The 26,361-nt window shown below is 41.3% G+C and overlaps 1 protein-coding gene across 1 annotated transcript; it reads right to left on the bottom strand.

Moving 5' to 3' along the window:
- Positions 1-7,234: 7,234 nt before the first annotated feature.
- Positions 7,235-21,016, bottom strand: ctu2 (cytosolic thiouridylase subunit 2 homolog (S. pombe)). Its single transcript, XM_056609560.1, has 16 exons — positions 20,783-21,016; positions 20,612-20,686; positions 19,315-19,393; positions 17,521-17,580; positions 17,295-17,355; positions 17,094-17,203; positions 14,838-15,103; positions 13,720-13,855; positions 13,461-13,592; positions 13,280-13,371; positions 11,632-11,729; positions 9,155-9,226; positions 8,893-8,992; positions 8,636-8,702; positions 8,455-8,513; positions 7,235-7,520 (listed from the first exon to the last, which is right to left on the bottom strand). Exons 1-16 carry the CDS (start codon positions 20,836-20,838, stop codon positions 7,442-7,444), a joined length of 1,542 nt encoding a protein of 513 aa, XP_056465535.1. The 5' UTR covers positions 20,839-21,016; the 3' UTR covers positions 7,235-7,441.
- Between the last annotated feature and the right edge of the window lie 5,345 nt (positions 21,017-26,361).

Below are 26,361 nucleotides of genomic sequence, written 5' to 3'. Positions count from 1 at the left end.
CATCCGCTGCACGCTTGGGAGGATGCCCGGAGCGTCTGCGTGCTGACAGAGAAACGGAAAATGGACACGTCGAGATTAAAGTCGATATGATGTTTCAACATTATTATCGACATTTCAAGTTTAAAGTCGACACGTCGAGATTAAAGTCGACATGACATTTCAACTTTATTCTCGACATTTCGAGTTTAATGTCGACATGTCGATTTTAATCTCGTCACGGCAAAAAAAAAAATCTTCACGTGTGGCCCTAATACTCCGTCGTATGCTATAGAATTATATTATTTCGAATTATAAATATGTTAAATGCATAACGTTAGTTCATAGCTGAGTGGACTATAAGTCGTAGCTAAGGTCCGCCCTATTTACTGGAGGAGTGAACAGTTGCATAACAACCTTACGGGAGGGTAATGATTGGAAAATATTGTGCATTTTGAATGTCCAAATAGCACACCACTAACATTTTCGTCCTGTCTCGTCTCGTCAACGAAAACAAAACGTACATTGTCAGTTTTTATTATCAAAGATCTATTTTTAGCTCGTCAACGTCTCGTCTTAGTCATGGAAAAAGGTTGTTGACGAAATTTTTTCGTCATATTTTTCGTCAACGAAATTAACACTGCTTCCCACCGCCCACAGAATGTAGTTGGGAGGTAGAGGGGATAATGACGGAGTCCAAGAGACTGAAACGCGTAGCCGCAGCCCAGTGCAACAAGTCTCCAGCCCGCTTATGAAGCTCTGTAGGGAGGGGGTAGAGGGAATAATTTGGGGAACTAGGAGACTGCTACACACGTCCGTGTCTATGGCCTCGTGTAACGAGTCTCCAGCCCGCCGATGAAGCTCAAAGGGATGCCACTTATTTGAAGCAGGTGAGCCAGAGGCTATGTAAACACACCGTCCGGCCGCCACCCTACAGCCACCAGACTGAGGGGGGGAAAGAGGCAGCCTAGAGGAATGCACAACAAGCGTAGGACGCAGTTGGCCTAAGGAATGTAGCTCTTTTGGAATTATGTACTGCCGTTCGGCCGAACGGTCTTTTTATCTTTATTAAAGCAAGGCAAGGCAAGGCAACTTTATTTATATAGCACTTTTCATACACAAGGCAGACTCAAAGTGCTTCACATATAAACATTGTCATACAATAAAATAAAATAATAGATAAAACATATGCAAAGAAATGAGTAAAATAGAAAGTGCAATGTATTTAAGATCAGATCAACAGTCTCTCTGGTATCCGCGTCAGGACTCCAACCCGACTTAAAGGAACTTGGTACTTTCTCTGGGACTCCAACCCGGATTCTAGTAACCCTTATCCTTTCTCTCTGGTATCAGATCATGTATCTTTCGGGTAAAAAAAGAAAAAAATTAAATTCAAAGTTAAAATGGCTTTTTAGTAAGTAAAATTGAAAGTGCAATGTATTTAAGATCAGATCAACAGTCTCTCTGGAACCCAAGTCGGGACTCCAACCCGACCTAAAGGAACTTGGTCCTTTCTCTGGAACTCCAATCCAGATTCTAGGACTCTAACCCAGACAGAACTTGGAAACGTCTCCCACGGAGCTCGGTCTCAGAATTCCACCCACACACAAACTCAGGACTCTAACCCTTATACAAACTCAGGACTCTAACCCTTATACACCTCTTCTCAAAAGAGTTAAACACAGTGTACACAATTCTTTCTATTCTAGGACTCTAACCCAGATTCTAGGACTCTAACCCAGACCAAAGGATCTGTGATTCCACGGCGGGAATCCAAACAACATAACTCTAACCACGAACCAAAGGAACCCACGTCGGGACTCCAACCCGACCTAGAGGAACTTGGTCCTTTCTCTGGGACTCCAACCCGACCTAAAGGAACTTGGTCCTTTCTCTGGGACTCCAACACGACCTAAAGGAACTAGGTCGTTTCTCTGGGACTCCAACCCGACCTAAAGGAACTTGGTCCTTTCTCTGGGACTCCAACCCGACCTAAGGAACTTGGTCCTTTCTCTGGGACTCCAACCCTGATTCTAGGACTCTAACCCAGAAAGAACTTGGGTCTCAAACCCTTATCCTTTCTCTTTGGTATCAGATCATGTATCTTTCTGGTAAAAATAGAAAATAAAGGGAAAGTTAAAAAGGCATTTTAGTAAAATAAAGGCAAAGTATTTAAGATTTAGCAGAAAGCTAAAGCAAACATAAAAGTCTTCAATCTTGTTTTAAAGGTGCTCAGAGTTGGGGCCTAAACCATATTTTGGGCCTAAACCATGTAGGGATTTATAGGTTAGCAACATGATTTTAAAATCAATTCTCTGACCTACAGATAGCCAATGTAACGATTTAAGAATTGGTGTAATATGTTCACATTTTTTGGTCTTTGTTAAAACTCTAGCAGCAGCATTCTGAACAAGCTGAAGCTTCCTTAGAGTTTGTTTTGGGAGACCTGTAAGGAGACCATTGCAGTAATCAAGCTTACTAGTGATAAAGGCATGTACAAGTTTTTGTAAGTCTTCGGTGGACATGAGCCCTCTAAGTCTTGCTACATTTTTAAGGTGATAATATGCAGATTTTGTAACTGATTTGATGTGACTTTCGAAATGTAAATCAGAATCCATGATAACCCCTAGATTTCTGGCTTTGATTGAGGTTTTCAGGGACAGAGAGTGAAGGTGTTGGGTTACTTTAAGCCTTTCCGTTTTAGAACCAAATACAATTATCTCGGTTTTATCCTCATTTAGCTGAAGTAAATTTCGGCACATCCAGTCTTTCACTTGCTCAATGCACTGGCACAGCAGATCTATGGGCCGATAGTCATTTGGTGATAGCGATACATAGATTTGCGTGTCATCAGCATAGCAATGATGGTCAATATTGTTATTTTGCATGATTTGCCCTAGTGGGAGCATGTAGATGTTGAATAAAGAGGGTCCTAAGATCGAACCTTGTGGGACTCCACACATCACGTTGGTTGATTCTGATACAAAGTCGCCAATGGAAACAAAGTAGTTCCTATTTTGTAGGTAGGATCTGAACCAATTTAAGACTGTGCCTGAAAGCCCCACCCAGTTTTCTAACCTGTCCAAAAGTATTGTATGGTCTATAGTGTCGAATGCAGCACTGAGGTCTAGTAGCATTAGTATTGAGGTTTTGCCAGAGTCTGTGTTAAGACGGATGTCGTTTACAACTTTAATGAGGGCGGTCTCAGTGCTGTGCAGGGGTCGAAATCCTGATTGGAAGGTGTCATAACAACCAGTTGATGCCGGAGCCCTGTTTCAGGTAGCTGGTTTTGAGGCAACCCCGAGTTTGTTCGCTCTGAGTTAATGGAAACTCTGGGTTTTCCGTTTCAGGTAGCAGGTTCAGCGCAACCAAGAGTTAGTTGCTGCGGCAACATACGCCATGGGTCTAACCTGCTCGGGAGGTGGTTAGACCTACTCTGAGTTTGTTGTCTAGAAGGCAGCTCTCCGACAGAAGGAAGTGTTAGAAATGGCATGTCCTTTTCTACGAGAGCCTGCGGACCTAGAGGCTGCGATCCTCAGAGGGAATCTCCGTGAGGAACGATTATTAAGACGCCGGCTGGATATACTTTCTTTTCCTGATAATATTCTTCACGAGCGCTATCGTTTTTCAGCGCAATCTATCATTTATTTAGACCACCTTCTCAGCCCCCATGTTAACTCTCAAACGCACCGGGGGCATGCTTTAAGTTTAAGTTTTTTTTTTAACGCAATTAACGCATTTGCAGAATGGTCCGCCCCGTGCATCCCACCCGCTCTGTACTACAGTCACTTTAACGTTGTGGCTTTCCCATGATCAGAGTAGCTGACTAACCACGGACCTATAACTGCTGCAAGTCAAGAAACGCATATTAAGAATGCAAGGCAGAAAATAGCCTGGTACTGCTTTTAACCAGATGCTTCTTCTCTAAATGCACATGCTCAGCATAATCGTCTGCATTGTTCACTGGAGTAAAACCCTTTGAGTAAACTGTTCAACAAAATAACTTGTCCCACCACAGCCCGTGTTCTAATAAAGACAATCTACTTTTTATGAGGATTTCTTTATTTCCTGAAAGCACAAAAAAAGTCATTCATATCGGGTATGTTTTTAGAGCAGGGAACAGTATCCCAGTTTGCACCTCACCCACCTTTAACTTATGTTCCAAAATGTGGATCTCCAAAGCATCCTTTTGCATCTTTTGCCGAAGGTGGTCCATTTCCAAGTCTGCTTTGTGTATTTGCTTTTCTAGATAGATTTTATATAAGTCTTTGACTGGAAGCTATAGGAATGCAAAAGATGACATTGGATTTCACAGTGCCAAGTAGAGCGTTTCATTATAATTCCAGGGAGAATCTTACAGCGGTAAGCTGTGATTTAGAAGTGGATGGCCTCTCATTCGATTCGATTTCATCCTGTTTGAGAGAAAGTAGATGTCAATTTTAAATTGTACAACGCTATCATCAACTTTTAGAGGTTATTTTTAAAAGGTGTTAACCTCAATAGGCCTTTCCTCTTCCATTTCGAATGCCGCAGACAATGTTTCTCCATCATCTTCCTGTAATGACATTAACGGTTGTGTTCAGCAATTACCAAGACATTATTAATAATCTGTGGAAGGTGAAGAATTGTTACAATTGCATGGAGGTTGGTGAGGGCATCTGGTTCAAGTAGGGCGATGACGCCATCAGTAACTGGAAGAAGATGATTAGAGAGTGAAATTATTACTTGAGCCAGAATATTGCCAGAAAACTGGAAAACTGCTGAGCATGACTCAGCTTCCTTCCGGACTGCTGGTGGGAGGAGCCTGTGAGAATCGCCCCGAACTGCTGGTGGGCGAGCATCTCAGAGAAGCGGGGCCAAAATAGTCCATCCAGAGCTAAAGGGCCGTGGATGAAGCTGGCACGCTCTCGCTCGGTAACCGCAGTGTGGGAGAGCCGTATGGCCCGCTGGACCATCGTGGACCATGCCTTATGCCGGCCGGCCTAAATGGCTATCGGCTGACATAGCAGGAGGATGGCACTGGAAAGGCGGGAAACCTTCAGCCATCTCTCAGCTTCCTCTGGACGAACACCTCCCTGCCAGCCGAAAGGGAGACCAGGGCAGAGGGAAAGCAGGGTGAGGTTGTTGACCGGTGCCGCCGATTGAGAGGCACAGATGAACATTTTGTCCGTCAGGCCAACAATCTTCTTCTGGAGGCGGTCGGGGGGCAGAGAAACGCTGCCAGGGGGGGGCCCCAAAGGGTTAGCCTTCTCCACAATGTGCAAGAGTCAGGGGTGGACAGAGCTGCCGCAGCGTGTTCTACGCCGAGGCAGTGGAAGCCTGCTGAGTGCTCGTCACCCAGCGCCAGTGAAGCCGGGCAGGAGGAACAGAGAGGCCCTGAGGGAGCCGCGCTTTAGAGGCCCTGACAAGGGCCATATTCCTGTGGCCTTGGCCACGCCGCTGCCACCGGGAGAAGTTATTCTTCGTAGTAAGTTGTCTTATAGCTTTAAGTTGATTGGTTGAAAGAAAAGGGAGGATGATCGGCGGTGTGCACTGCCTTATATAAACGTGCCGTGGGAAACGTTGATTGGTGCACAGCTGTGAGTGAAAAAACATTTTCAAAAAAGGGGACAAGCCCAAAAGGCAAGCCTAGACGGCGTAGCCTACATGAAATAGAACTACTCAGACGCATGGCTGCCCCCGATACCGGTGAATCGCCCAGGGATGACGTGGTAAGAGAAGATGCGACTGGCGGATGATGAGGAGCACCACCGGATGAACATGGGAGTGATAATGAACTGTACCTTATGGACTAGTACGTCAGCTGATACTGTTTGACTACAGATCCTCCGTTAACTTCCCGTGTCCGAGGTTTTCCCTTTTGCTTAACATGAATGACGTTGATGGTTTTTAGGCACTGTGTACTGACTTTATATCACTATAGGTGTTTTAGTGATAAAGGGATTTTTAGACTGGTTCAGCTGCTGCTCAGTAACTCTCACATTTCCTCTGCTTGCGATCATTGGGATTCACCATTTATTGATCCATTTATTCAAAGATCCAACGACAAAGAACGGGTGCATTACGGTATCATTTTTAGAATATTGTTAATAGTCCAATAAACTTTTCAGTTGAGTTGGTATTTAATTTTTCATTTGCTTGTTTAGCTATTTATTACAGTTAACAATGTTGGTGTATTACAATTATTTATGTGGGTAGGCTACTAGAACTTCGTTGCTGGTCGATATGTAACCATTTATTTGTATATAAATTATTGATTGCATTTTTCGTAAATAGTTAGTTGGAAGGAATCTGTTTCTTAAGCAATAACATTGAACTTTATTTTTTCTAGGCCTACATACATTTACTACGTTGTTGGTGTTATATGGAGCAATCTTTCATATTGATGGAGTTATCTTACTTTCATGGTCGGTAAACAATTCGACTGCTCTCAATCAGACCTCACGCTTATGATGCTACAATGCTAATGGTGAATCCTCGGACCAGCCTTCCGAGTTGCACTTTTGACCTAATTTTTGATCTCGGAGCATTTACAGCGTTCCCGTTCGTCTTTGTGATTGTGTCATGGAATTGGCTAGTCGTTGTCTATTGTTAGCTACATTATCCTCTTTAGCAAGCCAGCCCAAATGGGATCCCTTCTTTGTGTGGGAACATAGAGAGTCTGGAAAGGAGTCAAGGAAATACTGATTCAATTCACCGATAACTTCAAGAAAAGATGACAAAAAAGTTAAATGAAGGTAACAATTTTAAAAACATGCTGTACAACGGTTGCATGACCACAAGATGGAGTTGGAGTATAACTTAAGCCCGACAGCAGCGGATCGACGCAGCTCGGCGCGTTGAACCTGGTGATGGAAACTCAAATCAGCAGTGATAATGGAAAAAATGACAAATCAAACGGCAGGTCGTAGCCCTACAGTAAGCTTTGTAATTAAGGTGACCTGGGGGTCCCCATAAATGTCATAGCTCAACCAATAAGCCATTTTATTTTCAATTATATATATTAATTTGGTCTCTTCCATTCTCAGAGCATTGGACTGTGAATTAAGACACACCTGGAGGGAGAGAAAGGCCAACATCAGCAGCATCTAGAGCTCTTTGCCCTTTCCCCTCAAGAGGCTGAGGCAATCTGATCATTATAAGCCAACGGGTACGGAGAAGGCTGAACCCTCGATCTACTGAAGGAACCAACAGCCCTCAACAGTTAAAGTTATCCAACCATCCCTGACATACTTCATCTTTAGGTTATACAGGATTTAATGCCTTTAGACACAATAGTGAGTGAAAATATAAGCTTTATTGTTCACAAAGAAACAAATATCAATACAAGATTAATCTTAATAGTAGATAGATTGAAATACAAAGGAAGATCAGTCATTTCTAAATGTATACTAAATGACAATAACAAAGTGACCAAAACATTTTTTTTTTGTTTTGTTCCCATTCAGGTATGCCACTCCAGGGATTAAGAATCAGCTTTGATGCTTGGGGAGTCTCCGTCTTCAGTCAGCAGGAACTCGCTGATCTCATGTCTAATCTGAGATCTACAAAAGGAAAAAAACGAAAGCAACAGAAATAAGAAACGTACGGATGATTATTAGAAACACACACAGAAATGAACATACTTACAACAGAATTATCAGATATGGGGAACAACTCATTGTAGGTAGCATGTGGTTGAAACACAAGGAAGGGGGCTTTGACGATATTTTTTTTTTATACATTGGTAGTCAAGGCGGGGCCCTATTGTTGTTAAGGCGGTCGCCTTAACCACACAGTGCTTGGGGAAACACTGCAGCTATATCCAGTGTTATTCACACCAACACCCGGCTACATTTGGAAGCATGTCAACGTCGTCATGCCTTTTTGTTTTAGGGGATTTCAATACCAACCCATCTACTTTGAGAAGTTGTTCATGCCACCAAGCTAATGCAGTGTTTCCAACACATACTTTACTTGGGACAGTAAAATCTTATTTCTTTGTAGAGCTGTGTGAACACATTGATTCGCTCTCTCGCTTCCCCACAGAGAATACTGCTGGCCGAATTCATTAATAGAATAGATCCAGAGTTCATAAATCAGTGTTAGTGTTAGGGCTAACCTGTTCTAAAATGAATGGAATACAGTTTAAATCTCAACAAGGACTTGTTTTGTTGTTTGGAAAGTCACCGTATTATAAACTGCATATGCACATTAGACCCAAACTAGAGTTCCATTGGCCAGGCAGTTCTTCAATTGCTTTTTGCAATTCTTCTGAACAACGGTTAATTGCATTAACAAATACATGAACTTGTCCGTTAACATGATTTTTGCCTGAGTCACATCACGATTTTCACCGGCAGCAGTGTTGACGACAACCAATCCCATAATCTCACTTCATGACGTCAAACATCGTCTTCGGTAATGGTTTTGGATTCAGAGGCTAACAGTAAATTAATCATCTCATGCAATACGTTTTTTTTTTTTTTTAATTCTCACCTTCTATTCCTCCTCTGGGCCTCAGACATTATGTATTGAGGAAGAAACTCCACTGATGTCTAGGAAGGAAAGTAAATAAAAAAAATTGAAATATATGATGCATAAACAAATCGAATGATAATAATGGAGAATGAGAAATCTAATTATAATAATGGATAATAGTAAAATACTAATCCCTCACCATATCTTTGACAGTCTGTTGACAACTGTAACACAGTAAGCTTTCAAGATTCATAGAATCTCCTCCCCTGGAACAAGAAGCACATATAATGCAGACTTCATGGAGGGGAAAGAGCTTCCTGGGAACATGGCTGCTCATTCACAGTTAATGGGCATTAGCAAACGACCTACACCGATTTTAAGTGTTACTGTACAATTTAGAAAAAATAAAAAATTCAAACAATTTCCCAAGTACAAGTAAAACACAATATTTCTTACTTATGAGAGCAGCAAACTGCCTGTGCTTGACAATGCTCTTCTCCATCTTGCTGATCACAAGGAGCGCCACATTTTGTTTGAGTGTCGGGTCTAAGGGAAGCTGGAATTAAAATAATCAAAGTTTACACACACACACACACACACACACACACACACACACACACACACACACACACACACACACACACACACACACACACACACACACACACACACACACACACACACACACACACACACACACACACACACATCTCCATACCCTGCATCGGAGTTGTCCCCACATTGGAAAGCTGCTCAGAGATAAGTGTGGCCTGGAAAGCTGAGGTCTCACCTACAAAGTCAAATGAGGAAATGCAATGGAAATTGCAAAAGGTTAATAATTTGGTGATTTTTGGCAGTCCTTCATTCTTCAATAGCACCTTGAGGACTTAGAACAACGATGCCATGAGGGAGACACCATTAAGAGCTGGTGGATTCGATAAGACAGCGGTTGCTACATAAGATGGAATAGCTCTCAAGAGGTAGCCATACCTCCAAGGGAGTCATACCTGATAAGGGCTAGGGGAAGTCCCAGGACTTGAAACTTAGTTAGTTCAAAGAGTTTCCCCTATTCCCTCAGGGTCCAGAATAATAACTGACGCTCAGTTCAGGGAGCTCACTCACACTTTGACATGATGCAATTAGGGCTGCAACTAACGATTATTTTAATAATCGATTAATCTGTCGATTATTTTTTGGATTAATCGATGAATCGGATAAAAAAAAGAAACATTTGGAATTGCCGCATCTTTATTCAAAAACTGAACATTACTTCAAATTCACAGTGCAGACTGAAGTGTAAAAACACCAGGTTATTGCTCCAACGTGGTTTCTGTGCAAAGCGGTCCACCACGTCAGCTTTACTACTCTTCACTGAGGAAATTCAAAACTCTTTAAATAGAAGACAGACCACTGGAGCAATTTTTATTGATTTTCGTAAAGCGTCTGACACAGTAGACCACCTGATTTTATTATCCAAACTTCACTCTTTTAACCTATCAGCCTCTGTTTCAGATACGATTTCCACTCATTTCACAGACAAATCACAAGTGGTCAAAATTGACCATGCAACATCACAGCCCTTAGGGTGTGACATGGGTGTTCCACAAGGAAGTATCCTTGGGCCTTTGCTTTTTCTTTTATACATTAATGATCTCCCACAAGTGTGTAACTACTCTAAATGCCTAATGTATGCTGATTACACTGTGCTCTTTCTGTCTGACTCTAACCCTGATGCCATAAACTCCAAACTGTCATCTGATCTTCAATCTTTGCATAAGTGGTTAAATAACATAAATTAACCATTAATGTTACAAAAACTGAATGCATGCATTTCCACTCATCCAGAAAGCATCTGTCCTTTACCAGCCCCATCATCTTTTCAAATCAAAATCTTGTCTGGGTGTATCTGGGTGTATTACTTGACTCACTCCTCACTTACCGTGAACACACCTCCAAGTTAACTAAAAAGTTAAATCAGAAACTATATGTATATAACAAGATTAGACCATACCTATCCTCTACTGGTTCCAAAACCTACTTTTTACCAATATGGTCTCTCAAAACCAAGGAAGTAACTGAACCCATCGCACGGCTATACAACCGAGATTTAAAGATCCACAGCAATCTTCCAAAATGGACACACCACTGCACTGCACTCACTCAATCACACGCTGTCCTCAAAATTGTATTTACAGTCATGCTATCACATTTTATTTTCAACTCCAACACAGCACCTCACAAACACTCATCTCCCTCTTACCAACGCATAACATGCCCCAATTGAGAGTCACTAGATCAGTCTCCATGGCCCTCCACCCAGTGCCCGCATACAATAACGGCTATGGGCAGAGGTCCTTCACCCATACTTTCACCAAAGTCTGGAATGGCAATCCAACACAGTTCAAAAAAGCTTATAAACTGTTACTCAACACATACACTTGCAAACACTGACTTATATAGATCACTGTCTGTGCTCAGTCTGCTATGATTGTCCTACTGATGTCTGTAGTGCTATGTCCCTGTTATGTTTTGTATGTAAATGTGACGTGTGATGTGCCTTGTCCCTGTTACATGTTATATGTGCTGCAGAACAGGAACCTGCAGCTATTTTACTGAGACAGGCCCGTTATAAATTGTAACTTTGTTACTTTTAATACTTTCCTGTATAATAAATATTAAATAAACAAAATAAAATAACATGTTGTCTGACCTTATTAACACATGCTCTGGCAAAAAGAGACAAAGAGGTAGCTGGACCGCCCGTTGCTCCAAAATATGTATGTGCTCGGCCCTGATCTGTTCGCCAACGTCCTCAAAGGGCCCCTCACCCGACAGGGGAGGCGACCGTCATGACCTACTGCCCACGCCAAGGGACTAAGCCCAAGCACATCTTAGCCAGGTCTAATGTCAAATCAATTAACTTGAAGTACTGCCTTTATGATGCTTCATATTGGGTGCTCCAGATCTGTGTGGTTTGTATTGCAGAGAAAGGCAGCCCTCACCCAGATGAGAGGTCATCCCATAAAGCCAATCTCATTTTACACAATAAATAGAAACAACAAATGATATAAAGAATATCAATTCAAAATCTGAACGCCTGAAGGGAAACACAGAATTGTGCAAAACAACCTTTGCTGTGGGCCATTTGAGCGCTTTTCATCATCCAGAATAAAATGCATCCAATAAAGTACTCACCCAGAGCCGTATCCAAGGTGCACATACAGAAGAGGCACTTCAGAGGGGCCCTTTCTATGTCTTCAGTGACACTGGCAGTTTGAAGCTTCTCACCGGTCCTGAAGTTGAAATTCAAAAAGCATAAATAATAATCCAGGCATCTAGCAGAATAGAACCGGCATAACTGTAATAAATACAAGTTGTTTTAATAAGTGCATAATCCCTAGAAAGTAAGGATCCTGTTTTTGTGGCCTCGTTGCTGTGAATAAGTGTTATAATGAGCCATGTTATAATGAAATGCGCCACACCATGGCCCTATACTTTAAGTGTCCTAGAGCTTAACCCTCTCTCGGATGTGGACATCCAAATCAACTGCTGCCAAGACTGAGCGCAATCTGCAACCTCAGAACTAGATGCCCCTAAAGTCTAACCACAGCACTTGCAGTGACTGGGTTTTTAGTTTGTCGGTGCCGTAAAAGTAGCATTAATAATCGAAACTAGATGGGAAAAGTGTGCAGTTCAAAACGTGACGCAGCTTTTACTTCTTCACCACCTAGAGATTGTTATGTACGATCATTCAAAAACCCCAGGTTATTTCCCACAGACATTTGACCGAGAGAACCGGGAGGCTCGGAGGCTGGACTTATTGTTCAGAGGTCGGGACTGTAGTCATGTGATTGGCTGAAAACGAGGGAGGCATCTGATTCCTTGTGTAAAAAAATGCATTTGCGAATCCAGCCACGTCAGGAGAGTCTCAAAAATCCACACCAGTTCACACACAAAAGCAAAGTTCACAAATGAAAAGCGTCTTGTTAATTCAAGTTTAACAGTGTGTATATAAATGTAACAAAATCCAAATACATTTTAGATGAAAATTGCAAATATTTTTTTAATTCATATATCTATTGATTTATATTGCATTTATTTAAAAAAAGACACATTTGTGTTTGGCTCAGAAACATTTGTGAAACTTATTTGTTTATGGATTTATTTTACATTTATACATACCGATATCCATTTGTGTGTGCATTGAAACATATTTGTGAGAAGAGAAGATATAAATCACAAAATACATTTGTGAATCCTTCTCTGTGCATTCATTATTAATGACTGTTCTGACCCCATAGAGCAGTTCTGGCCGGGGAGACTGTGAAATCCACGAGCTGCTGATCATGTGAGAGAAGGTGATGCAGTCGCATTAAACGAATACGGGGAAAGATGGTGCGAACTAGGAGAAAGACGCAGAGGAACTTTCCTTACGAGGCTTTTGTTGGGATAAAAAACAAGTGTTCAGCAAAATAAAGAATATGTTGGCAGTTTTGCACGTAAAGAGTTAATCGCTTTTTTAGCCCACACTCAGGTGTATACTCATTCTTCCATGCAAGTCACTTCAATCATATAAAAATTAAAATTAAAACATTCGTAGTATGCAAATTCTTCTTATGAGGTCTACTCTCCGTGCGTAGCCCCGCCTTCAACAGTGAAACAAGAAAGCCGGCTCCGTGACGACGAGGGATCTTACCCCCTTGGTTTTGCTTCCTCAAGGGTTTAAGGTTCACTCTACTTTTACTATTTGTAATACATCATATTTTAAACTAATAATTACAAGTACTTTTTTTAACCAAAAACGGTTAAAGACCTCATTCCTGAGCCGTTACCCCATACTTGCCTGTAAATGGTGCTGACTGTGGAAGGAAAGTCCACCTGGAGCTTCACGACAAAGCTTTCTGTAAGTCGCTGGATGCTTGACTTGTCCGCAGTCTGTAATAAGTAAGTTGAAATGCAGAAATAAATGCTTTCAACAAAAATATATTTCCTTCCTTAAGATAGCTATATTTTTGCAATCTCACCTTTGTATCTAAGCTGGGTATGAAGACATAGGGCACATTCCACATGTAGTTGTACAAAGAGATTTCTTTGGCAGTATAGTCCCGCATCGGTTTGACTGCGACGATGTCCCCGTATCTGGGATCACAGAAAGCCTGTACAACACAACAAGCCAACCGCCAAATGCAACACCATTTTTATTTGTATTAATTGAGCAGCCTTACAAACAGCCAAACAACTCAAAGTGGAATGTATAATGAACTTGGTTTTTCCTCCTCTTACAGTGTCAACAGCCAGCTGCGCTCCTCGTCCCAGGGCTATATTAGCCAAGAGTTTGACAGCCAGTCTGGTACAGTTTTCGCCTAACATCAGTTTGCTGTAACCTTCAGTACGAGCCGTTGAGACAAGCAGGTGCCGTCTAGGAGGGGTTACAAGGAAGAGAAAGGAATGTTGAAGACTGCAGGAATTTCATAGTAAAAAAAAAAGCTATAATTATATATGTTTTTTTTTTTTTACATTTTAATTAAAAGCCAAAACATTATTGCCAATAAGATGCCAATTTCAGATTCACTATTCATTGAAGGATTTGGTTGTTTTCCAAGACATTGCCAACGTTTTAAATCAGCAAAGATATTTTTTCAACTCTTCCCCTATCGCTGTGTACTTATGTTCCAAGGTTAAGCAGCTATGCTTAGCATAGCGGTATCTTTGTTGAGTCCAACACCAGTAAGCAAATACAAAGCGTCTGTTTTGGACAGAACAGAGACACGTCTATGGGGCTTGAACTGGTGGATAGAATGGATTGTATTGGTTGGCCCCAACTGGCCCATACTCTGAGAGGGGATGAGTTGAGCAAAAACGATGGAGGATGTAGATAATTAGGTGACCTGGATAAGGTCAACAATTAACCTAGGGTCTTACGCCTCGTGCCCACTGCACCGTCAGTCAACGGACGTGGGAAGGCGTGGCTGACGGATGGGGGAGTAGTCTTTGCAGATGCATCCGTCAGCCAATCAAATCGGTTCGCCGGGTTCTTCCCGCTTCTTCCTGCTTGTTGCGAGGCAAGATGACCCGCTTTCCCGCTTTCCAGTATCGTCAGAGTCCGAGTCGCGTCACAGTGCTTACATTTGCATACGCGATCTGATTGGATGACGGAACCGTCGCTGCCGAAAAAGTTGAACATTTTTCAACTTTCTGACGGTGGCGAACGCTCCAACTGAACGGACGGATCCACAATGCATTGCGCGTCCGTCCCCATTCAAAGTCAATGGGCAACGGACAACTGACGGAGGTAGTGGGCACGGGGCGTTAGCAAACCACCAGGCATTTAAACAAATATCAAAATGAACCTAACAAAATAAATAAATGAAATGGTTATTAATGGTATTACTTGTTGTTACCTTAATGTGTGTAGCAGGTCTTCTTTAGCTGTAAGAGTCTTCACTCTGGAAAACAACTCCTGCAGTGTTTGAGTTTGAGCCTCAGCAATGAGCTGAGGATTTGTCCCATCAGTCAGAGCACTGAGCTCTGACCGGTCCACTCGGGGGTCCACAGAGTGGACGGGACTGCTCTGCATGAAGTGATCCACAGCCTCTTTATAACTACCAGCTGGGTCATCCGTTGCCAAATGCACTGGTTCCAATACTGAAGGAGGAAGGTTAAGGACCTGAAGAAGACAAGGACGTACATTGGTAAGAATAAGTTTATGCACCCATGCTAAAGTTGACTAAAAATAGGAATAAAAAAAATCATCTTTTCTAAATGTATCTTAATGCCTTAATTAAACAAATGAAGAAAAACACAACCTTTAGGTCACCAATTTTCTTTGTGAATGAATAATGTATCGTAAATAAATAAACGTTCTTCATTAAAATACAGGGTGCATAAGTATAGGAACCCCTATGTTAAATTCCCATAGAGGCAGGCAGATTGGCATGTACAGATTTTTAAAGGCCATATATTTCATGGATCCAGGATACTATGCATCCTGATAAAATCACCTAGGCCTTCGTAATTTAAATAGCACCACATCATCACATACCCTTCACCATACCTAGAGTTGGCATGGTTCTTTTTAGTTAGCCTATTAGCTGGTTTGATTTGCATTGGGAAATCATTAGGCTAACTTACAGCTATTCCTATACTTATGCACCCTGTAATTTAATGTGGAACATTTATTTATTTACGATACATTTTTCATTCACAAAGAAAATTGGTGACCTAAAAGGTTGGATTTTTCCTCATTTGTTTAATTAAGGCATTAATATCGATTTCCAAAAGATGATTTTTCATTTCTCTTTTTAGTCAACTTTATATACCACAGGCTGACAAGAATATATACCCTGTATATATTAGAGTAGAGAGCCAAGTGGAGCAGCAGTCAATCAAAGGATCCATCGTGAGGGCCCATTTGCTTTTTTATATAAAAAACAACAACATAATGTAGGCCAACTGCTCTTCTGTTGTATTCTATAGTGCTGACTTGTAGTGGCATACTAATTTCTTTGGTTGGCTCAACAAAGTCATGATATTCATGCATTCATAAAATGGTAAATGGACTGCATTCATAATGTTTTTCTGACATGTGCCTATTAAAAAGCTACTTACAATTTTCTCCTCATATTTCCCATTAACATTTGAATGGGAGAAGCAAGATGAGTCATTGTATAGATCAGGGGTGCCCAACCAGTCGGTCGCGGTCTACCAGTAGACCGCCGACAGATCCCAAGTCGACCGCGAGGGGTGAAGAAGAAAAAAGTTTTTTGTTTTTTTTAAATAAAACAAAAATTGCGCGGGACATATACGCGCGGTAGCCCATGCGCTGTCAACAGCAGTTGAAAGCCGTCAACAGTAGTTACGCACTCCTAAACGTTGGCATGGCTGAGGGGAAACGAGCTAAGACCTACCATTTTCACCCTGAGTGGGAGGAAGATTATTGATTATTGTTGAGAAGGTGCCGTGCGCAGACGGAATGAAACCCCCACTGAAGTCCGTAGGTTCACGATACAACCCCCCCCCCGCTTGAAGGTATGTTTGCAATGTTGACACTAGGCTGGTAGATCTCGGGAGGTTGGCTACTTGAAAAGTAGATCTTGGGTCAAAAAAGGTTGGGCACCCCTGGTATAGATGGTCAATGACAAAATTAACCATCATTTAGGGCAGCGGTCCCCAACCACCGGGCCGCGGACCGGTACCGGGCCGCAGGACATTCCTAACCGGGCCGTAGTTTAACGAGGCTATGACATGACTTTAATTCATGCAAAATGCATGCACACTTAATAAACTCAATTTACTTCGCAATACTGTCACTCTTTTACATGCCATAAGCCTATATGCAGTTGTTAGATTGCATACAACATAACCCAACACCCCCCCCCCCGGTCCGCGAAACTTTTTGGAGAATCATACCGGTCCTTGATGCTGAAAAAGGTTGGGGACCACTGATTTAGGGGATTTGTTAGCCCGAGAAAAGATACAGCTTCTTCGACATTTAGGGCATTTAGCGTCTGCTAAATGCCCTAAATGTAAATGTAAATGTTCTTCTCTGGGGCTAACAAATCCCTCAAATCATTCTTTGTTTTGTCATATTGACCATCATAATTATTACCATTATAATTACCATTATAATTTAAATCCACACTATTTGGAATACTGACCATTTCTAGTGGTATGATGTGATGAGGAAAGCCGGTCATTTTAAACAAAGAGTTGATTTGTGCCATGGTCTTCTGCCTTTTCTCTGTTGACTGGCCGAGCAGACAGCCCTCTGGGAGAGAAGACACAGCCAATGTTACAGGGACAGCACAATAAACTGGTACACCATATTCAAGAACAACAAATCATTCACACCAAATTACCATCAATGTAAACAATTCCAGGCTTGAATCTCAGCTTCTTGTGAGCATTTTGACCGAGACCCTGCCGAAATAACATCATTGATAAAAGGGAAACAAAACCGTCGCAATTCAGAATCCATTTTCTTGATACCATTGCATGCAATATTATATATTCAATAAGAATCAATCAACATATAACCTGAAATTAGTGTTTAATATGGATGAAAGCGGATGAATGTGATTATACCTCCTGAACTTGATTGAGCATTGCACAGGATGAGGAACCTCCAGACACAGCCAGAAGCACCTGGAAAATGGAGGTCTTGAAATGTTAAGACGTTGGAATGACACAGCACCACCGAAGGGTAGAATATTGCAAGAGTTAAAAAATGAAACAAGGACAAATAAGTCCAACATTTAAATGTCAGAAACTGTCAAAATCAACAGTTAAATATGGCCATGGGAACATCGGTGTATTTGGCAAATAGAAACTAACGGCTAAGACTGAAAAAGAAAACAGCAGGACCCCTTATGCAAGTGTTGTTACAAAACAGTTCACAAAAGGTACAAAAACAATAGATTTAGCAAAGCCCCCAGAAGTACTGACACTCTGACCACTATTTCAGGAGGTTGGCGAGAGCTCCCGCTTCAACATCAGTGAAGAATTAAACCAGGGGGCGCATTTAACTTATTGATAAGAGCACTGTCTTATTATTATCCCCATATCCATTTGTAATACTTTAAGCTAAACTAATCCCCCTCTGAGCTAAAAGTCCTTCAGGAATAGCAGAGTCTCAGTTGATAGGAAATATTTAGTCATAAGTGTTATATCTCATATAGTACCAGGGAGAAGCAGAGGAGAACCGACCTGCAACAATAAGTAACTCCCAGAAAACATTATATCTGCTTTCCAAGTACCGTATTTATGCATCTCTTCAAGCTGAGCTTCAGAATGTGTACGCACTGCTTTTCTTTTGACTTGAAATTTAGTAAAAAACAAAGTTTGTTAATCTCATTCTATTGAATAATCACACTACCTCATGTAGAATATTGTTTTCATTGAAGTAAAAATTGTTAATGTTTACTACAGTCACTATAATGTTCTCTGCTACTAGCCAAGACAAGAATGACCAGACTAAAACTTGACATTTATGTCGGGGGCAGGTTCATATTAATTTATAAGGGAAGGACCTACCTCTTATTCCGTGAAAGATATTCTTGGGAGGTGTAGTTCATACGTATTTTCTCAATTAACTATACATCACCAGGACACCGGTTGTGGAGTGAATACCACCGAATATATAATCATTTGGTAGTCGTGTAGTATTATTGGACCTTAGCAAAACATATTATACCTAATATTAGGTCAATATTTCAAGCCAATAAAGTGAGGTAAAGCAAGGATAGAGGTTTTAGAAGAGGTAGGTTTAGGCAAAGTCTCCACATAGAAAAAATTAATCCAATCAAGCAAGCTAAATAATTTGCCTTCATAGTTTGATAATTGTTAATAACGACAATTGGTTTGCAAAAAATGTGGGTAGACTGGGAATGGTTGGAATATTACAATTTTAGGGTACAGCCTTACATCCACTACTAAAATGTGGGAATTGTGGGAAACCCAGAAGTGTATTACAATTATAAAAAAAAAGTCAAATACTTTGCTATTTCTTGTCGATATGATATTGTGTTCTCAATGGAAAATATATTTGTTATGATAATTTATAGTATCCCCTGCTGATAGCCTTCTAGTCTATATATTGCATGTGGGTAAATTCTATTTTTATGTGTAGGTCAGGCTTATTCAGTTGGATCAAACATTGAATCCTACCAGACGTTTTTGTTTCTTTCTTTGCTTGGAGGTGAAAATTATTTTGAACATTATACAAATTATAATTATTGTGATTTCCAATGTCCAACCTACTATATTTGGATAGATAAATTTTTCTTGTATTTAAAAGCTTTGACTCACACTTAACCTAGTCTGTCTGATCTAGCCTACACATCGTATTAATTATTTTGAACTAAAACACACACAGCTTACCTTTTCCCCGGGAAAGATGATCCTGTTCTTGCCAAGCATCGCTCTGAACTTGTGTACAAAGTGTTCCTTGAAGCAGCCCCTAAAAAAACAAACATAATTTGATATATATTGAACACAATAATTGTACTATTGCTATAAAAAACAGAATCTAATACAATGCATCCAACGTAATGGACATCAATGGAGCCAAGTTGTGCAGTACATAATCGGCAGTCTTAAAGTGACGGAATATGCCCTTGCGGATGCTTCAGCACATGCAGTTGGGATCGGGGAGAAGTCACTGACTGCTTCAGCTTTTCTCCTCTATAGTGAGATTCTGTTTGTGTTTATTCCCCACACATTTCCTGTAGGCCTGCTAGAAACCAAGTACTTTCATAGTTGGTTCAAATAAAGTCCTTTGTATTCATCCTGTTTTACTTTATAATGCTGGGTGCACAGGCTCACAAAGGATTGACATAGCCAAACGGCACATGAAAAAACTCAGATAATAGGTTTAGGTTCTGTTTATGTTGGATATTTTCATAAGGTAAACTAAGAATGTGCCTCAAATGTTAATGCAAATATGTTGATGGCTTGTGTCGATTTATTTGTATGATCAATTTAGATACGAACGGTTAAAATCATCAAAAGACAGAAATGTGAAGCCCGTATTCGGGCAAAAAAGAGGAATGCAATACATTTTAACTGCTGTCAAGATAGCTTTAACTCGTTGGTAAATATGAAATGCACATAAAAATGCAAATCAGACATATTTGAGATCAGGACATATCTGACCATACACTTACCCACAAGCATTTTTACTGAATCATTGTAGAGAATTTCAAAGTTTAACAGTTCTACATTGCGAGGACTATGTCTGAACAATGATGTAAAAACCTTTTGGGGATGGCTTGACCACAGTCCATTATAATTTTGTTTTCTGGGACTAGAAACAACTCATGAAGACCTCATGTGAAGTTCAGAGAGGCCATTCCTATCAGTCATGTTATGTCCCTCTGCTCCACCTAACTCACATTAGAAAAATATAACGCCTCCCTTATCACTCTTGATTCCATTATAAAACCAAAAAGGCTCATCCAAGATGCTTTGGGTTTTGGGACGGTTATGGCTATCTGCAGCCTTGATCTAAGCCATTATGACCGACGTTATTTTAGTTTTTTAATCTTAATTCTTGACATATATGATTTGGACCAAACACATATGATATCGATGTGTGTGCGTGTACGTACGTGCGTGCGTGTAGTATAAAGTATACCATGTGTTTGTGTGATGCAGTATACAATCTCATGTATCCTACCTGCATAGGCTTTCTCCTGGCTTCAGGACTAGCGCTGCTGTGGTCTCCTTGCACTTATTACACTTTTTGGTTGCGCTGAAAGACAAAGACACGAAAACAAATTCAGACGCTGTCAGACAGAGTTTATATTATATAGAATATATACAATTATATCAGAGATAATCTGCTCACCTGGAAGCCACTGGGCTCTCCAGCAGACCATTGTATTCTTCGTCGACCTGGCACATGTTGAGTTGGTATCAATCGGCAGGATAAAATACATTTACAAGACAAAAATACACACAAAGTTCTCCATTCACTGAACGTGTTTTGAGATGATCAATATGTATGTGCGATTTCCTCATGTGGTTCAATGGCTGTCTTCTTCTTTCCCATTTAGTGTTGTAGCACACAACGATCAGCCCCTCAGCGCCCCCTGCTGCGGGGAGGAGGTAGGAGACGTCTTTAAATGGTTAGTGGTGGTGGAGGGGACTTGGGGAGATTTGAGTGGGAGTTAGGAGACGTATTTAAACGGTAAGTGGTAGAGCCCGACCGATATAGGATTTTTAAGGCCGATACCGATACGAATATTTTGTGATTTAAAAATCCGATATGCCGATAAATCGGCCGATATAGTGTTTATGATTTAGTGCACTATATAGGGAACGAACAAACGAGAATTCGGACACTACGCTGAACATTTCTAAGCGTCATTTGCGTCAGTAAATGCGCCGGGTATTTGTGTGACGCAGACAGATGCGCCCACATCATGTAAACAAACCGGGCACAAGCTGGAGCTTGTATTGATGTTGAATGCTACATTTCCTTGATCAAGTTTTTTTTATTAATTTTGAATGTTACATTTTCCCAAATAAATTGTTGACATTTCTAAACGAAAGCCGGAGACTCCATCATTAAATGTATGGGCGTTTCTCAATTCCTCTGCTCGTCCGTTAACTGTGCTACGGCCTCATTTAGGCATATACTACTGAACAATATAAACAAATGATATAAAACAAAATCCCAGCCTCTTTCATTTTCAAATAGTATGTAAATATTCTGAATGAATAAAAATTGAAAAGATATGCGTGTCCTGTCATGTGTATAAGCTATACACACACGACTTTATATATATATATTTATACGTCTGTCGTCTGTCGTCGCGTCGCGTCGATTCCTCTGAGAATAATCCTCCCGCCGTGTGTGTTTCAGTAGCGCCGCCACCCCGTTGATTCAGTCAGTCACGTCGTTTTTTGGGGGATCTCGTGTCGCCTTTGTGAAGTGGAAAGGAGCACCGTAAACACGAGGGTTGTTGGAGAACTAAAACGGACCGTCCCGGACGTCTGATTCACAAAGAAGTAAACACTTCCGGGTTTGTGTCAGACTGTCCCGTATCCATGGAAGAATGGAAAAAGATGAAAGATGAGTTGGACCACATCAACCGGAAATCCCTGAAGACAAAAGATATGAAAACTATTGAGACAGCAGAGAAACTGGAGGATCTGGAAAACACAAGTTCCAGAGCTCTAATGTTCACAGCTATCAAGGATTTGTTCGCTTTCTCCATGAGAGCTCTGAACCTTTGTAAAACTATTGCAGATACTAAAGATGTCACAAGTTCTGTACCACAGGATTTCCCCAACTTTGAAGAGATAATAAAGAAGCAGCTCCATGATGTAATACCTGATTTATTGAAAGCAGCTATGGCTACATTGCCTACTAGAGGACAGGGCAACCCTAAAGAGACCAAAGAAGACAAACAGCTCCCTGTCAAACATACTCTCACGGTTGAAAGGATGGTTGATGGGGTCAGTGGAGACCAAGAGGATCCAGCGCCTATCACGGATGTAGATTGGATTGCGATGAAAAGGGACGTCAAAGGAACCCTAAAAAAGGTTCCGGTGAAGAAGGCCTCAGTATCTGGGGGAACTGCAATCCTCAACTTCGCTTCAAAAGCTCACCTGGATGAAGCCAAAGAAGCCCTCTCCTTGAAGTACAAGGTTTCCTCGAAATCTGAAGACAGAAAGAAGTTGGATCCCAAACTAACTATCCGGGATATTCCAACTGACATAATCAGCAAAGAGACCCTTGAAGAGAAGCTCCTGGAGAAGAACGAGAATATGAAATCCATCAAGGTTGTGTTCTTTGATGACAAGCAGAGATACGCTGTAATCCAAGTCAGTGCAGAAACCCGGGAGTCAATAAGGCAAAATGGAGACTGTGTAAACATTGACCTCAGTGAGCACTATGTTACAGACCGTTTTCATGTCATCCAGTGCTATCACTGTCAAGAATTCGGTCACATGGCTAACTCTAGGTACTGTAAAGACAAAGACAAAGACCCTACATGTTTCTACTGTGGGGGGAGTCACACCTCAAGGGACTGCATGAACAAGAAAGACAACAAGATCAAGAAGATGAAGTGCTCCAACTGTTGCAAGAGCAGAAATCCCTCCGAGAAGAACTCAGCAGCAACACACAAAGCCTCTGACAATTTGTGTCCCTCGTTTGTAAGAGAGCGAGCAGCCATTATGTCTAGGACAGCCGGATGTGAACAGGCAAAAAACTCCTACATACAGAGGATCAAAGAGGCCAAAGCACGCCTCGGACGAGTTTAAGGATAGCAACATTTAATGTCCGATCTCTAGTCAACAAGACAGTAGGAGTCCTAGAACATCTTCAAGATGTTGACTGTGACGTTTGTTTTGTGCAAGAGACCTTCCTTCGAGATGGGAACAAGGCCAAGCTGATGGAAATCAAAGACTATGGATGGGATGTCATATCGGACCCGAGGAAACACAGGAGTGGTGGAGGAATAGCCATGCTTTACCGGGATACTGTTCAGTTAAAATCCAACAGCAAAGTCACGAAGTACAAGTCTTTTCAAGTCATGGAGTCACTCTTGCACTCTGAACAAGATACTGTAAGACTGGTAAACATCTATCGACCTCCGTACACCAAGAAAGCTTGTTTCACTGAGTGTGCTTTCCTAGAGGAATTTGATGAGTATCTCAAAGACCTCTCAGGGAAACCTGGTTCTCCTATCATCGCTGGGGATTTCAACTTTCATATGGAAAGACCCGAAGAACACTACCCCAAGAAGTTTTACCAACTCTTGGAAGACCACGACCTGTACCAGCACGTTCCACTTGAGCCAACCCATGACCAAGGTGGAACTCTGGACCTTGTAGTTACCAACAAAGCCCTTAGAAGGAAACTGAGCTTGTTTAAGATCTGCCCCTCAAGGACTAAATCTGACCACTTCCTTGTACTCTTTGATGCTGATATTAAGCCAAAGATCCCTAAAGACAAGTTTATGACCTACAGAAATTTTAAAATGATTGATGCAGAACAATTCAAAGAAGAACTAATTGACTCAAAATTAGCGGACTTCCCTGAAGACATGCCAGCAGACGATGCTGTCATTCTCTACAACACTGTGCTGACTCAGCTAATGGATAAGCACTGCCCTTTCATCAAGAAGAAGATAAAGAAGAACCCGATGCCCTGGTTGGACTTGGAACTCTGCATTCTCAGGCGCAAAAGAAGAGTGGCTGAACGTGCTTGGAGGAAGAGCAAAGAAGAAGAAGACCTTGTAAGATCGGAGTTGCCTCATGTTATAGTCGCCAGGACCGAAACAGCGTGTGGCAAGATCGGAGTATGTTAGAGCTAGGGATGAGTTCACTTGTTTCGAGTATGTCAAGAGATGTGCTCACCACAATGCCTCTCTCAAATCCCCCTCAGGGGATTCTAAAACACTCTACAAGAAGCTCAATAGACTACTTGGAAATGATGCTCAAGACCTTCCAAACTACAAAGATCCCGTTAAACTTTCTGAAGATTTCAAAGATTTCTTCGCAGACAAAGTTACTACCATCCGGGATGGTATAGAGAAGGAAAAGAGTATAACTCCTACAGCAGCTGAGGAACCCTCTTTTGCTACTGACAAAGACCAACCCCTCAACAAAGACCCTACTCTTGATGAAGACTGCAGATTCTACAGTTTCTCTGAGATAACAGCTGATGAACTCAAAGACTTACTCTCTAAGATGTCCAACAAGTTTTGTTGCCTGGATCCAATCCCAACATTTCTTCTTAAAGACTGTGTAAAAGAGCTGACGCCTGTTCTACTCCACATCATCAACTCCTCGTTAAAGACCGGAACCTTTCCATCTGACATGAAGAAAGCAGTCATCAAACCAACTCTGAAGAAGGACAATGCTGATGTTGACATCCTTAGCAATTATCGACCAGTCTCCAACCTTTCTGCTATTTCGAAGATTCTTGAGAAAATTGTGCTGAACCAACTCAACGTCCATCTCTCAAGACATAGTCTCGACTCAGAGGTCCAATCTGGATACCGCCCTAATCACAGCTGTGAAACACTGCTGGTTAGAATGTGTGATGATATCAACAGGGAGATTGGAGCTGGCAATGTTGTCATTGTTGTACTGCTTGACCTCAGTGCAGTGTTTGACACCATCGACCACACAGTATTGCTGGAAAAGCTACTGAATGACTATGGTGTCACCGGAAGCGCCCTGCAGTGGATAAAGTCCTACCTTGAGAAGAGATATTTCTGTGTAAAGATTGATGATACGCTCTCATCCTTCTTGGAGTTTTTGTTTGGAGTCCCCCAAGGATCACTCCTGGGGCCGATTATTTTCATTCTTTACACCAAAGCCCCCCAGAAAATCGCAGGGAAATATGGACTTGATATCCAACTATACGCAGATGACTCTTAGCTTTACATCTCGTTTCATCCAAATCGTGCATCTCAGTTTACAGATGTTCAAGACAGAACCAACAGATGTCTTGCAGAAATAAAAGTGTGGATGGTCAACAACTTCATGAAACTCAACGAATCAAAGACCAAGCTGTTGGTGCTAGGCAAGAGTCATGTCCTCAAACAATGTGAACTCAATGTCAGCCTGCAGTTTGGAAGCACGACAATTCTACCAACTGAGTGCAAATTATACCCTCAACATGGAAAGACAGATCAACAGTGTGAAGAAATGCAGCTGGACAATGATGAACCTGAGAACCATTGGTCGCTATCTTGACGAAAGTATCAAGTTCATGATGGTGAAGCAATTAGTCATATCTAAGATAGATTACTGTAACTCTCTTTACATGAACCTACCCAAGACCAGATTAAAGAAGCTAAAGTCCATCCTAAATGGGGCGGTACGTTTCATCTATAAAATCCAAGACAGAACTACTGACCTGGTTCCCTTCTACAATAAATCCCACATTCTCCCAATAGATCAGAGGATTTTCTTCAAGGTCTGTCTACTGACCCACAAAACAGTTCATGGTAATGCACCTTGCTACCTTAAAGAACTTGTTGAGATGGAGGTAGCATCAGACACTTGCAACACCAGATCGAAGATACCAGGTGACAACTTCAAGCTGAAGATATCCAGAACGGCAAAGACGAAAGTAGATGCCAGGAGATTCTCTAATTACGCACCAGTTGCATGGAACTCTCTACCTCTAGAAATAAGATGCATTAATAATACTGACTGTTTTAAGAGAATGTTGAAGAATCATTTATATAACCAGTTCTAAAACCATTTTCATTTTTCTTTATAAATATAATGATGTCACGGTAATATCAGTTTCTTACCAACTTGAAAGTCTACACATTTTTGTGCACATTTCACAGCCAGCCGCTCTGACATGGTTAGCTGCCTTCCTTGCGTTGGCTTGCTAATCATATGAGCAGGATATAAATGCCTCATTTCATTTCATATTTATATATTATCTTA

Source organism: Gadus chalcogrammus, chromosome 15 (assembly GCF_026213295.1).
Source record: "Gadus chalcogrammus isolate NIFS_2021 chromosome 15, NIFS_Gcha_1.0, whole genome shotgun sequence".
Classification (NCBI taxonomy): Eukaryota; Metazoa; Chordata; class Actinopteri; order Gadiformes; family Gadidae; genus Gadus; species Gadus chalcogrammus.
The sequence above is the reverse complement of the archived record's forward strand: the minus strand, read 5'-3'. Positions and strand labels throughout refer to the sequence as shown.